At 40.1% G+C, this 15,040-nt stretch overlaps 1 protein-coding gene across 1 annotated transcript; it reads right to left on the bottom strand.

The window, feature by feature from the left end:
- Window positions 1-4,385: 4,385 nt before the first annotated feature.
- On the bottom strand, window positions 4,386-10,528 carry LOC134220823 (uncharacterized). The gene is given in 6 exon segments (XM_062699921.1): window positions 4,386-4,828; window positions 4,830-4,884; window positions 5,549-5,609; window positions 5,666-6,084; window positions 6,087-7,325; window positions 10,422-10,528. Coding segments are annotated over 6 exon segments (2,082 nt in total). The 5' UTR covers window positions 10,498-10,528; the 3' UTR covers window positions 4,386-4,596.
- Between the last annotated feature and the right edge of the window lie 4,512 nt (window positions 10,529-15,040).

Here is a 15,040-nt window from a genome sequence, read left to right on the forward strand (position 1 = left end):
GAGGAACGACTGGTATGACGGCGAATGTGAGCAGTTAGTTGAGGAGAAGAATGCAGCATGGGCGAGATTGCTGCAACACCGCACGAGGGCCAACGAGGCACGATACAAACGGGTGCGGAACAGACAAAACTCGATTTTCCGGAGGAAAAAGCGCCAGCAGGAAGATCGAGACCGTGAAGAGACGGAGGAACGGTACTGCGTTAATAACGCACGAAAGTTCTATGAGAAGTTGAACCGTTCACGTAAGGGCCACGTTCCACAGCCCGATATGTGTAAGGACATAAACGGGAACCTTCTTACAAACAAGCGTGAGGTGATCCAAAGGTGGCAGCAGCACTACGAAGAGCACCTGAATGGCGATATGGCAGACAACGGTGGCGGTATGGTAATGAACCTAGGAGCACGCGCGCAGGACATGCGACTTCCGGCTCCGAATCTCCAGGAAATCCCAGAGGAAATTGGACGACTAAAGAACAACAAAGCCCCTGGGGTTGACCAACTACCAGGAGAGCTATTTAAACACGGTGGAGAGGCACTGGCTAGAGCGCTGCACTGGGTGTTTACCAAGGTTTGGGAGGATGAGGTTCTGCCGCAGGAGTGGATGGAAGGTGTCGTGTGTCCCATCTACAAATAGGCTGGATTGTAGCAACTACCGCGCAATCACATTGCTGAACGCCGCCTACAAGGTACTCTCCCAAATGTTATGCCGCCGACTAACACCAATTACAAGAGAGTTCGTGGGGCAGTACCAGGCGGGATTTATAGGTGAACGCTCTACCACAGACCAGGTGTTCGCCATACGTCAGGTATTGCAGAAATGCCGCGAATACAACGTGCCCACACATCATCTATTTATCGACTTCAAAGCCGCATATGATACAATCGATCGGGACCAGCTATGGCAGCTAATGCACGAAAACGGATTTCCGGATAAACTGATACGGTTGATCAAGGCGACGATGGATCGGGTGATGTGCGTAGTTCGAGTTTCAGGGGCATTCTCGAGTCCCTTCGAAACGCGTAGAGGGTTACGGCAAGGTGATGGTCTTTCGTGTCTGCTATTCAACATCACTTTGGAGGGAGTAATACGAAGGGCAGGGATTGACACGTGTGGTATGATTTTCACGAAGTACGTCCAGTTATTTGGTTTCGCCGACGACATTGATATCATGGCACGTAACTTTGAGAGGATGAAGGAAGCCTACATCAGACGGAAAAGCGCAGCAAAACGGATTGGACTAGTCATCAACACGTCGAAGACGAAGTACATGATAGGAAGAGGCTCAAGAGAGGTCAATGTGAGCCACCACCACGAGTTTCTATCGGTGGTGAAGAAATCGAAGTGGTTGAAGAATTCGTGTACTTGGGCTCACTGGTGACCGCCGATGACGATACCAGCAGAGAAATTCGAAGACGCATAGTGGCTGGAAATCGTACGTACTCCGCAAGACGCTCCGATCGAATAGAGTTCGCCGCCGTACCAAACTGACTATATACAAAACGCTTATTAGACCGGTAGTTTTCGAAAGGAAAGTGTTGCGTACCATCTATGGTGGGGTGTAGATGGCGGACGGTACGTGGAGGAGGCGAATGAACCACGAGTTGCATCAGCTGTTGGGAGAACCATCCATCGTTCACACCGCGAAAATCGGAAGACTGCGGTGGGCCGAGCACGTAGCCAGAATGTCGGACAGTATTCCGGTGAAAATGGTTCTCGACAACAATCCGACGGGAACAAGAAGGCGAGGTGCACAGCGGGCAAGGTGGATCGATCAGGTGGAGGACGATTTACGGACCCTCCGCAAGACACATACTAGAGTGTGCCAAAAACAGAATGATCATCCTTCTAAACTCAGCGTATTCTGTTTAACAGCCTGAAACCGTTTGAGCAGTCCTTGGTCGGCGAATACCAGGCAGGTTTTCAGGACGGCCGATCAGATTTTTAGCCTGATGCCTTTTAGGATGATGCTTGATAAATTTCGGGAGTACAACTCACCATCGCAGCGTATGATTCAGTGAAAAGAAATGTGCTGTGGAAGATAATGTCTGAACATGGTTTTTCAGCGAAACTGAGTAAGCTGATACGTGAAAGGCTTGATGATTCGAAATCAAATAATCGGCTTGCAGACGTAGTGACAACTTCGTTTGTGACCTTATATGAATTGAAGCAGGGTGCACTTTAGCAATAATTGCTCAATATTGCACTTTACAGACGGAAATGAAATTTGTTCTGTTTAAAACTCTGATTCTACCAGGAGCCTTTTACGTACATGAAGCGTGGACGTTCCAAGGTGGACCAAAGAGCTTTCAGGGTTTTCGAGTGAAAAGTTCTTAGTGGTACTATTGGCACACAAAATTGTGTGTGGCGCAGACGCATCAATGCCCGGGCAGAAGCCATGAACAGAATAACAAAACATGATATGGACTTGATTGATATAAGAGATAAAGAGAGTCAAAAATTTGCATCGAAATATCATTTAAATATCAAGATATGCTATGGATAAGAACAAATCAATGACACATGATATTGATCACTTATTACAAATAGCATAACTTGATCTCCTCGTGATATTTTAGTGCAAAATATTGATATTGTCGTCTGATCTTTTATCTCTTATATCAATCATGTCCATATCTCATTTTGCTATCTTATCAACACTTGATATTATTGAGATATTTTCTTCTACTCGTGTATCGTGTTGTATCAAGTGTACAATGGAGAAAATATTGTGAATCGTATAAAATACTTCAGTAGGCTGGTCATTTATTGTGAATGTTGGAAGATAGAATTGCGAAAACAATATTCAACAGGAAACCGGATAGAGGCCGGCGATTTCGTGGAAGGCCATGTACACGCGGTGGAATCGGATCTGGGGCCCTAAAATTGTGTGTGGCTGTTGACTGTTATATAACTATACTTCGTCGAATTCAAAAGCGGAGTAAATCGAAGTTTACCATTTCCAAATTAGACAACATGGCGAAAATATGACGCATTACGAAGAAAAAGCATATTTTTCCATCGAATGCAATGAAAGTAAGGTTAGTTGAATGGTGAAATAGCTACTCTATTATCTAATGCGTTCAGCAAATGAAATGCGTCAAGAAAGATGTATTTTTTAAAATTTCTGATACAATAACTAAACCCATGGACAGAAAGATCTGCGTAACATATACCCAGTTGGTTCGTTCACTAATTTTTAAGTAAAAGAATGTTTGCTCTATCTTTTAAATATCACGTTTCAATGTCATAGGCAAAAACAAGCTGAACAGAACGTAATAATTTTACCATCCATTCACACACATTTGTATTGAAAAAAATAATGAACATTGAAATACCAACCAGAAAAGCATTTCCACAGGTTAGAGCTACTTTGATTACACACTTCGAAAAAATCATGTAAATCTAAGTGATGTTGGATGCACATAAAAGGAGCGATCCGTTGGACATAATTTTACGTCACTTCTTAAAATTACATGACATTGAAATTCTAAATCAGAATTTACGTTCGATGACTTAAAAAGATGTTATGCAACTTAAAATTACTTCCCAAATTAAAGTCATCGTTGATGTAATTTTAAATGACCATTGCTGCAACTTTCTACTGCAAATGATTTAACCATACTTACCATACCAGTATTCACAATGCCAAATTATATTCAGCAATCAAATTGTACCTCATGTGAAGCTCTCCACGATAATCAGTGAGCGGCTGATATACAAATTTAGGTCGAAGTACAATCGAAAAAAGAAATAAATCAAGATTTCTATGTTATGTTGCACTATGCAGCCTAAAAATAGAATTCGTCCTTTATTCGTTAGAAAGCATTTTTTTAAATATATTTGCTCGTGAATCGTATCAATAACAAATACTAACAAACATTGCCTTTATTGCAGATTCGTTCCAGTTTCATATTCCTAGTTTATTCACACAAACATGTTTTGCAAGTCGGGGACAGTTAATCGAGATTCAAATATATATTTTTCAAATCTTTTGGATACTCGTAGAAGCAGGTCAAATTGTTGATACATACATGCATTAATGTTCGATCCGCTTTTTACAAATCATTTTTTTTTGTATTTGAAATTCTTAGATCAATGGATATTTCACTATGTCTGAGCGAATAATGTTGTGAACTACATTGGGTTTCGGATATCTTCTTCTTCTTCATTGGCATTACATTCCCCACTGGGACATTGCCGCCTCGCAGCTTAGTGTTCACTAAGCACTTCCACAGTTATTAACTGCGAGGTTTCTAAGCCAAGTTACCATTTTTGCATTCGTATATCATGAGGCTAACACGATGATACTTTTATGCCCAGGGAAGTCGAGACAATTTCCAATCCGGGAATCGAACCCAGCCACCCTCAGGGGTTTCGGATATATTGGATAATAATTAAAAACTAAAACTATTATATGTATCGGTTTTGCTATCGTTTATATTTTAAAAAACAGTTGTGGTTGTTTTACTAATTGACGTGTATTATAATGAAACGTGTTAAATAATAATCTCTGCTGTAACTAATAGTAATCTCTCAAGTTCGGAAAATGTTAGAATTCATTTTACGTCTAACGTATGAGAAGCTTAACTAACCATCTATGATGCGGCCGGCACATGGTTCGAAATCGCTTCAATGACGCTCTGAACCAGACGCTGTTGTTTGCTTTTTCTAGTTGCCTTGGACTTAGATCCTGTTATCGGAATAATTTTGAAGAAGTAGGATTGCACCAACTCCAAAAACTTGGAGGTGCATTTCATATACATCAAATTATAAATGTAATGCACCGCCAACAACTCACCAACCGCGGTGATGACGTCGTTCGACCCCGGTGAGGCGAACTTGTTCCGCAAATACGTAGAATACGTGGCCATTATTGCCAAGATCTTGAAAGAAAAAGACAAAAGTGTTAAGTGGTTGAGTTTCTTCACATTAAGTAACACCAGAGGCAAAGGAGGCTTATGGATTCTTGAGTAAGTTTTGGGAACAAAAAAGACAACACCGTCTTCGACCAGAGGTCATACAGACTGAACACTCAACACCTAGACAACGGACTGGACACACATATCACCCAGTGGACCGGTGGAGAATTTTTCGATCACGAAAAGTTTCCTCCTTACCGGGGCGGGATTCGAACCCACACTCCATAGCTCATGCGTCTAGACGATTGACGTCGCTAACCACACGGCCATCAGTATATGTCACAAATTATAAAAAAAAATTAAATATGTATACATTTTGCCATAACATTTACCTAATTTCTGACCAACAAAAGCCCAGTCTAAATTGCAATACTTTTATAATTTTGTTTTCAAATTGTAAAAAGTTAATAGCAAAGATTTTGTTTAGATATGTTGACTTAAAATTTAAAAAACAAAGGGAAGGTCAATTACATTTGTTAAAACTTTTTCCATGCTACATGCTATTTAAACATGTGTGTATTGCTGAAAATGGGCATTAAAGCATTAATTTTATTCATATTCCATTTATGATTATATTTATGGCAGCTAATATTCGTCATAACCACAAGTAACATGATCCGTTACATACCGACACAAACAAGCACCGGCCCGACACAGTCTGTTGTTATTTCTGATGCCTTTGTTCCAAGCTAAAATACAAAAATACTATAGTGGTTGGTAGTATCACATTATGCAAGAGACTTACTTCTTTCTGAATGATGAGTTCGTTGACATTTTCCCCGAGCAAAGAGCACAATGACGCAATGATGTCGTAGTCCGAAGGTGTATGATCCAGTCCGATTTTTGGTCGACTTTTCAAAAAGTCAACAATTTTCGTTCGTTTACCCACAAATAGCTTCTCGAATGTGTCCATAGGCACGCCTGTTGCTTTCTCGAAATGGTAGCTTATAAGTTGTCGTCGGCGAAGAATGGGAAGACCAGTAACAATATCCTTAAGGTTCTTTGGTTCATCCAACCGAAATCGCACGTATGACTGAGAGACTGAGAGAAACTCATCGTTCAATACTTTCGGATCGTTTCTGACAAGTTTCCCTACGATGTCCTTGGAACAGTCTTTAGAAACCGCCGTCCAATACTCTTTGAGTGTGCCGGCTTTCACATTTTATTCCTACGAACCTCGGCGACTGAAAGCTTCGCATCCGGATCCTTGAAACGGTTCAAGTAAGAATTTCGGTTGATAAGTTTATGCTTCAATGCAACATGACTATTATGATTAATGCATCCATCATCGTCTATGAAATTTAGACCCGAGTATTTCGAGTGAACTTGCCGTGCAACTGATTCCATCGTACACGCTGATATTTCGGTATCAATGCAACGCATTTGATCGACGATATTATTCGTCAAAGTGGTCATATCAGATTTGGGGAACTGAACACCGCGAGGAATACTTTTGTCGGGATTTTGGTCTCGAAACTCTTGCAAACGATTCAACTGCCCAATAATATTGTCACCGATTTTCGTCCAATTCACACTGAAAGTACGAAATTTCATCTCTGTCGATGCGTGACGTTTTTCGCTTTTGGTGAGTTTTACATCTTCCTCTGCTACCGATCTTTTCACTGATGTGTTTGGTGATATGTTCTCTTCATCGGAAATGCCTTCAATCAATTCTTCCATTATTGATCCTTGCTTCATTACAACCGCCGAATCGCAATCTTGTATTTCTTCGACAATAACGGTCTCATCTTGCTCCACTTTACTGTTAAGTAAAGTTTCCAATGGGTTGATATACGGGAGTGATGACGTAGATGCTTGGTTACTGTCCGGCAAAAAGGCGACGAGATTTGATTGGCGTAGCACCATGAATGGATCAACGGATGTATGACCAGAACCAGAGTTCGATGAAATAGATAGTCGGTTGTCGTTGTACATAGCAGTATTATTATTAGGTCCCAGAGAAGACGGAACAGCGGTTACGCTACGATTGAGTGTTTGCTCCGGCGCACTAGATACGACGGCGACGATTTTTGGCATTTTAAAGGAAGTGACAGTCTGGAGCTGTGATGGTCGGTTGCCGTCGGGAATAATTGTGCTGAGATTTTGTGTTCGTAATACTAGAGAAGGATCAGAGGCGGTATAACAAGAATCAACCGTTTGTTCCGGCGCACCAGATACGACGGTGACGATTCTTGGCAGTTGAACTGGGACCACGTCTTGAAGCGATGACGGGCGGTTGCCATCTGACATAATGCTGCTGAGATTTTGTCCGTGTAGTGCCAGAGAAGGATTCCCGGCAGTATGGCCATTGTCAACCACTTGCTCTGGAAAACCAGATACCATGGCGACAATGTTTGGTGTTTCTGCATTTACGTTGTTCATACTGTCCATGTCATGATCGTCAGCTGAAATTTAATAAATACAGATAATAAATAATATATTGATTTTAGAGAGACTGATGAAAAAGTCATTTTTCTTAATTCTAGATACGTTTTTGCACCTCTCTCTCTCTAACCTTTGATAGGAAATAACATATACTCATAAATAGGCCAAACCAGTCATCAATACTGAATTTTCGAAACGACTTAGGGGTCGTGCACTTATTACGTAAGCATTTTTTCTGGATTTTTCAACCCCCCTTCCCTCATGTAAGATTTTTTTCATACAAATGATTTTTTTTATTTATATGGTGCGTATCATATTTGCAGACTTAAGCAAATTTTGAAAAGTAATATAGGTAAAGTTGCGCAAAAAGGATCTGCTAACACTGATTCTGAATTATGCTCATGTTTAGAGGCCGCTGAATAAGAGAAACGCGGATAGGTATGTGCCGCCAATCGAACCGTCAAAAAACAGCAGCCAATCGAGCAGGAGACCTGTCAAGCAGCCAAAATTTTGCTCAAATACTGAAAACGGCCAAATTCGATTTTATGCCATTTCTAAGTAAACAAAATTGAATGTATTTTACATTAGTATGCAATAATATATGCAAGTCATTTATAGAATATGAAATGAAATTCCATTGTTCATTGGATTCTATTGTTATGTGATGTGCACACATAAAATAGAGTATTGTGAGACTTTATCTACATAAACAATTTCATCCTTTTCATGCGTTGTTCTTTGATGAAGAAGACTGAAAGCAGTGTTGGCAGAGTCATAGTTTCTATCCGCGTTTCTCTTATTCAGGCCTTCTTCTTCTTCTTGGCATTACATCCCCAAACTGGGACAGAGCCGCCTCGCAGCTTAGTGTTCATTAAGCACTTCCACAGTTATTAACTGCGAGGTTTCTAAGCCAGGTTACCATTTTTGCATTCGTATATCATGAGGCTAACACGATGATACTTTAATGCCCAGGGTAGTCGAGACAATTTCCAATCCGAAAATTGCCTAGACCGGCACCGGGAATCGAACCCAGCCACCCTCAGCATGGTCTTGCTTTGTAATCGCGGATCTTACCGCAATACCGCAATAATTGCTGACTTCGCGTTTGTTTCCTTTTTTGAACACCGGAAAAACAAATGATTTCTTCCAGTGGTTTGGAAAATTTCCAGATTGAAGCGAAAGATTAAAAATTTGTGATAGGGGCAGAGACAAAGTGGTGGCGCATTTTTTCAACACCGTGGCAGGTATACCATCAGGACCAGAATTATGTGAAGCCTTCAAGGTGGAGCAAGCGTTAACAATTGTTTCTTCGTCGATGATTGGGTGTTCTCCAACAGGAGGATGGACTGGAACATTACAGGTTGCTTCGGCGAGTTGCTGATCGTTCAATGATTCCTGCGTGAACACGCTAGAGAATTGACTACGACTGCTACTCGCTGCTAACTCGTTTCCTGACAGAGTATACGCGACGAGCAATGCGACGCGACGCGACTCGATTAAAAGAAGAACAATCATTATCAATGACCTGTCAAATTGCACTATCGCGTCGCGTCGCATTGCATGTCGCGTTTACTCTGCCTCAGAGCATAAAATATTCATCTTCATGAACCTACTCCGGTCCGATTTTTGACGAACATCGCATGATTATTCAAAACATATAATGACATACTCAGACTAGAGATAATTTAACAATTTGTAGAATGTGTATAAATACTCAATGACCAATATTCAACCGAATATTGACAGTGCAGAGCCGATTACAGGGTGTCGACTCAAATTTGAGAATAAAATTCCCTGACTTTCCCTGACTTTCCAGACCATTCCTCGAAAAATTCCAGGTATGAAAAATGTTGTTTTTTAATTCCTAGAAGCGTTTGAAAATCTATGCATGAGTGAATCCTTAAAGTCCATTTGAGTTCCTGAGCTACTTTAAGCCTAAGTACTCCTGAAAAAATTTCAAAATTTACATCATTTTTAAAATTACATCATTTAAAATTTAAAATTCCCAATGGTGGATGAAGGCACCAGAAAACTTATAATGTTATAATTATAAGTTTTCTGGTGCCTTCATCCACCATTGGGAATTCTTACGGAATCTTTGAAGTCGCAATAGACATCCAAGACTTCTGACGGACTTCTTCAAATCGATAAAGTTTTCATTACTTTTCTGGAAATCTGTGTGAAATCTTGTATCTTTTGACACGACTTTTGAACTCTTTCCAAACAATCGTGGAAGCTTCTAGAAATCCTTCTAATGCCATTAAAATTTTCTTGCGGATTAGGGATTTTCGTGAACATCAAGAAACCTCCATTGGCATTCAAGTATACTTACGGAATTCTTATTCACTCTCTGTGGAATTTATGGACTTCTAAAAATAGTTCGAATGAACTGCTTGCAATCTTCCAGATAATCAAGAATCCAATCCCTACAAGCTCACATAAATCTATGCATCACTTACAGTGCGAGCCCAGCAAAACATTCTAATTGCTGCAATTCTTTAAATAATTTGGTCTGAATACACTCAGGTCGTTTAATTTTTTTCGATTGTGGCCTTCAGTTTAAATAAAGCAATGGTCCCATGGAAAAATATCAAAAAAAAAGAATTAGGTCGTGTTTGTGAAGAAATGGCATAACTCGTCTCAATTGCTAAGGGGAGCTACACAACTTAATTTATTTTATCGATTTTTTGTCGTTTTTCAAAAATGGTCTTGGAGTTTCAGCATTGTTTTATTTATAGAAAGTTCAACGACTGTCAACTAGATGTCAGACAACTGCAACAAGCAATGAAACTTGAATATGAACATCTAATAGAAGAACTCTTCGAAATATGTTTGAAGATTCCTTTGCATATTATTTATATGAATCCCTTCACTGAGACATTCAGTTCAAATTTGAGTGAATACCATACAATCCACCAAGTTTTTGCAGCGGAGCTACTGAACATCCATCGCTCCAGGATAAAAACTTTCGAGACAGCTTTTTTAAATCATTTTAAATATTTTTTATGTTTTAGTAATTTCTGGACAATATTCTCAAAGATCAACCAGACAGAATATTTCATGATAAAATTGTTTTATAAAAATTAAAAGCAGCGAATGTAAAACTGAAACATTACCATTGACAACAGCATTATCCTCCTCTTGCGTCCGAGCATGATTATGGAGTATCGAGTAACGTTTAATTGAGACCATCGCCACCTACGTACATGAGGTAAACCATATGATGCTTTCCACTATCATTATCTCTACATGACCATTACTTTGACCACCTAAGGACGTAAGGATCAACCTTTATAAGCCCATCATCAAATGGAAGATCACGAAATGTTTTTAAAACATTATCTACAGAATCTTGTTTGGAGATGGTGCCGATGCGTTTTCTTCTAACAAGCTTCCAAATATCTAGTTGTTGGTTGTAGGTTGAACATGTTTGATGATTGTTTGTTGAACGGTTCTGAACTATGGCCTATTTCAGCCATTTGATTCAGGTTTTTGGGCGTAGCATTTTCATCAAAAAGTAACGTGATATACCGTGCACCCCTGATAATTTGAACGGTACCTCATTCAAATTAAAGGGGTTCATTTTTAATTTGAATTTCTGGTTACTCTATTTTCATCGGAAAACCGGTTTCTGGCTGCTCTGTTTGCTGATTTGTTTTGATTCTGCGTTCCGTTTCACGATGTTCCATTTTTCTTTTCTCGATTCCACGTGTTAAATGACGTTTGAACCATTTTTAATTTGAATGGTGTTCAAACGAACGGGGTTCAAATTAAAAAGTGTTCTGATTAAAAACGGTCAACCGGGGGTCCACGGTATTACGTTTTTCATTAGAGTTGTAAGTCTAGTAAGCAATTTACTAATCAAACTAAATAATCTACAAGGTTGAAGGGAACTTAAAAAAAACTTTTTTGATCAGATCTCAACAGTGACCATTTGAGCAACGTGATTTTGGAACGTCTGTTATTGCTTAGAGATTAATAGAAACAAACTCGATGAGTCTAGAGACTACCAACGGCCACGCAAAAAAAAAGCCTTATAGCTTGATAGTGGAGGTGGTTGTCGACTGTAACTGCCTCGGAGTATTGTTTTTTCTCCGCCCTATGTGTCGTTAGTTTAGTATGCCCGGATTAAAAAAAAATCCCTATACATTTTCAATATTGGGTTTGATGATTTTTTTCCCTGACCTCACTCAAAATTCCCTGACTTTCCCTGACATTCCAGGTCCAAAATGAAATTCCCTGACTTTCCCTGACTTTCCAGGTTTTTCCAGGTAGTCGACACCCTGGATTATGAATGTGTTTGGAAGCGAGCTGACTATTGAAGAAAGGTGGACACTCTGCTCTGGCTTGCCTCCGGTTGAATTCGGGTGGAGCTTCCGCAGCAATTCTTGGAGGAACTTCTGGGAAGAACTTCCTGAATAATTCTGGCAAGAATTTCTGGAGTAATTCCGGAAGGAATTACGGGAAGAACTCATGGAGGAATTCCAAATGGAACTTCTGAAGGAATTCCAGAAAAAATCCGGGAAAAACTACTGGTGGAGTCCCAAAAGGTGAAGGTATACCTGGAAGAACTTCCGGAGGAATTGCTAGAGGAACTTCCGGAGGAATTTCGGGAGGAACTTGAACTTGGAACAATCCAATTCTATTTTCCGGAGGAACTTCCGAAGGAATTCCGGGATGAGCTTCCGGAGGAATTCTGGGAGGAACTTATGGAAGAATTCAGGGAGGAGCTTCTGGAGGAATTCCGGGAAGAACTTTCGGAAGGAACTTCCGGACAAATTCCGGGAGGAACTTCTGAAGGAATTCCAGAATGAACTTCCGGAGGAACTGCGGGAGAAACTTCCCGAGGAATTTCGGGAGCAATTCTGAGAGAAACTTCTGGAAGAACTTCCGGATGAATTTCAGGAGGAACTTCCGGATAAATTCCGGGTGGAGCATCTGTAGGAATTCCTGTATGGACTGTGAAAATCCGATTCCAATACAATTCAAATCCACTTCCAATCCATTCACAACCAAATTCAATTCCAACTCTAAATAAATTTCAATCGCATTCCAATCCATCATCACTAAAATTCCAATAATACGCAATTCACGTTCCAATAAAATTCAATTCAATCCACAAACAAACTTTCAATCAATTCAAATCCAACCTAATAGCACTCCAATCCAATTCAATTCATCCAATTCAGTATTCGTGAAAAAGCACCATGATTGCCAACACATCAGCATATACACAAAGAAAATGACGAAATATTCGCTTTGACGCAGCCGCGCTGTTGCCATCTAGCGGTGATGGACGTGTGCGTGAAATCACTGGTTTTCAACATGGTGAAGTATTGAGATTCTCACGTCCGAATGTGTGAGTGGCGATAAAAGGAAAACAAACACTCCTAGATGATGCTACTCAGCAAAGTTTGGGTAAAAATGAGTATATTTCCATATATTTTTTGACTCTTCGCAACCATTGTGATGACTCGATCAATTTTGAGGTTATGAGCAGAAGGAAAACAAACATGTATTTACACATGCCGAATTGCACATCAGTGTGCGAGCGATAAACGTCACTCATCTCTATATAGGAAGTATATTTTAAAATGCTTTTTAAAAGTTATTAACAGTGATATGTTGGAAACTTTTAAATACGTAGGATTAGAATTTTGAAAAACTACATGTTAGGCTACTTATCTACACATGTTTTTTTACTCAAAATAATTCAACTTTCGTGTTACCTATATGAAAGTAAATAAAATTTCTAACCCAAAAAAGTGAACAATTTTAGGCTAAAATGTGTTTTAACGCTTTAATAAGCATTTTAAAATTGACGTGAAATAAAAAAGCATCAGCCGGCCCCCATTTTGTTTTCTCGCTTTCGTCAGGGCCAATTACGTTTGTTGGAGTTTTGGTTGTACCAACTGTTCGTCAGACGGTTGTACAAACTGAATTGGTCGCACACACTTGGGGGCCGAGTCAAAGTTGTACAACACGTCGGAGCGTGTGTGGGGCCCCTAAGACGGCCCGGCAGTAGCGACCACCACGTGAGCCACCACAGCACCGGCACTATCTAACTGACTATGCAAGAACCCTTGCAGCTCACCTCACTCTACCACTACTAGAGCGAGCTTGGTGTACACAGTAGCCTACTGCTGCAATTGCTGTTGTTCTAGACAGTTTCGACATAATCTGTTGAGCTGTGCTCACCGAATTCTTAGAGTGTAGGAATATGTGGTGTGATACATCAATTTTTTTGTTAAATATCTTGGCTTTCATATCAATTTTTCGCAAATTTCATATCAATTTGTCCATTTCGAAACATGTGCTGTGCATATGCACAGCCAAGATATTTAACAAAAAATGGTTTTCGTACGGCCGAGTTGCCGAATAATATGCAATTAATGGTAAATCAATGTTAATAGTAGAATTCAACAAGGGCCTTCCAAAGCCATGCGGTAAAATGCGGGGCTACAAAGCAAGACCATGCTGAAGGTGGCTGGGTTCCATTCCCGGTCCGGTCTAGGAAATTTTCAGGTTGGACATTTTCTTGACTTTCCTGGTCATAAAAGTATCATCGTGTTAGCCTCATGACATACGAATGTAAAAATGGTAATTTGGCTTAGAAACCTCGCAGTTAATAACTGCGAGGTGCGGAATCAACATTCAGCTGCGAGACGACAATGTCACAGAGGATATGTAATACAAATTAGAAGAAGTAGAAGAAGAAGTAGAACTCATCAATATTCTGAGTAAAGTGGCATTATTCCAATACAGTCAACTATAGCTCGATGGACTAAACTATCGTAGCCCATCTAGTAAAAAAACTTTCGTTTGTTGGGTTAAGATTTCATCTGTCAACTCAGCGAATACAATATAACGTAATTTTGGCCAGATCCTATCGATCCAATAAAATGAAATACAATTTCTCGTTGAATGCAACGTGTTGCAAAAAAAATTCAGGTGAGGGCGAGTGCTTTAAAATGGGCAAGACTTTTTTGACGTAAGACAAATTATTTTTGTCATTACTTTCGATCCCATAGTCCGATCAGGCCAGTTTTTATTAGAAAACAATGTCATTTTTATTAGAAAACAAATCAGTTAAAGATGAATGCCCAAAAATTGGGCGAGACTGCCATTACACAGACATCACCTCAATTTCTTCGAATTGAGTTGATCGGTGTATAACACTATGGGCACCTCCGGGCCCTCTATAAAAAGAATAAGAGAAAGAAAAAAACAAAATTTCTCCGGGCCTTCTACAAAAACTAACAAAAGGTCTCCGGGCCTTCTATGAAAAGTTTGTTTTGGAGCGAACATATAGCCTTTACGTATACTTTATACAAGAAAGGAAAAAACTAAGTGCAGCTGAGAGAAAACTCGAACGGCGTAAGCAACGGAGTAGGTACTTTCGGAGGTAGAGGAAAGCTTTGCCAGAAACGACACGCGTGGGATCTTCAAAACGACATACGCAAGAAGAGCGCACCAGCGCCAGTCATGAGGGTAGAGGGAGTTATTGAAAACGGCCAATCGGTCAGAAAAGACACAATCAGAATCAGGACGATGGACAATCACTGGAGACACCAACGCTAGACAAAGTGAACAAGATTTTTCGAGAGCTGGGAAGCTCGAAAACCCATCGAGCTTCTCAAAGTTGGGAGTGACCGGCGATCGAAAAATCTACCAAGTGATTGAAATTATTTGGGAGAAGAAATGCCTTCGAGCTGGATTGATGGCCTCATACGTG

The sequence above is a fragment of the Armigeres subalbatus genome, chromosome 3, assembly GCF_024139115.2.
Source record: "Armigeres subalbatus isolate Guangzhou_Male chromosome 3, GZ_Asu_2, whole genome shotgun sequence".
Taxonomy (NCBI): domain Eukaryota; kingdom Metazoa; phylum Arthropoda; class Insecta; order Diptera; family Culicidae; genus Armigeres; species Armigeres subalbatus.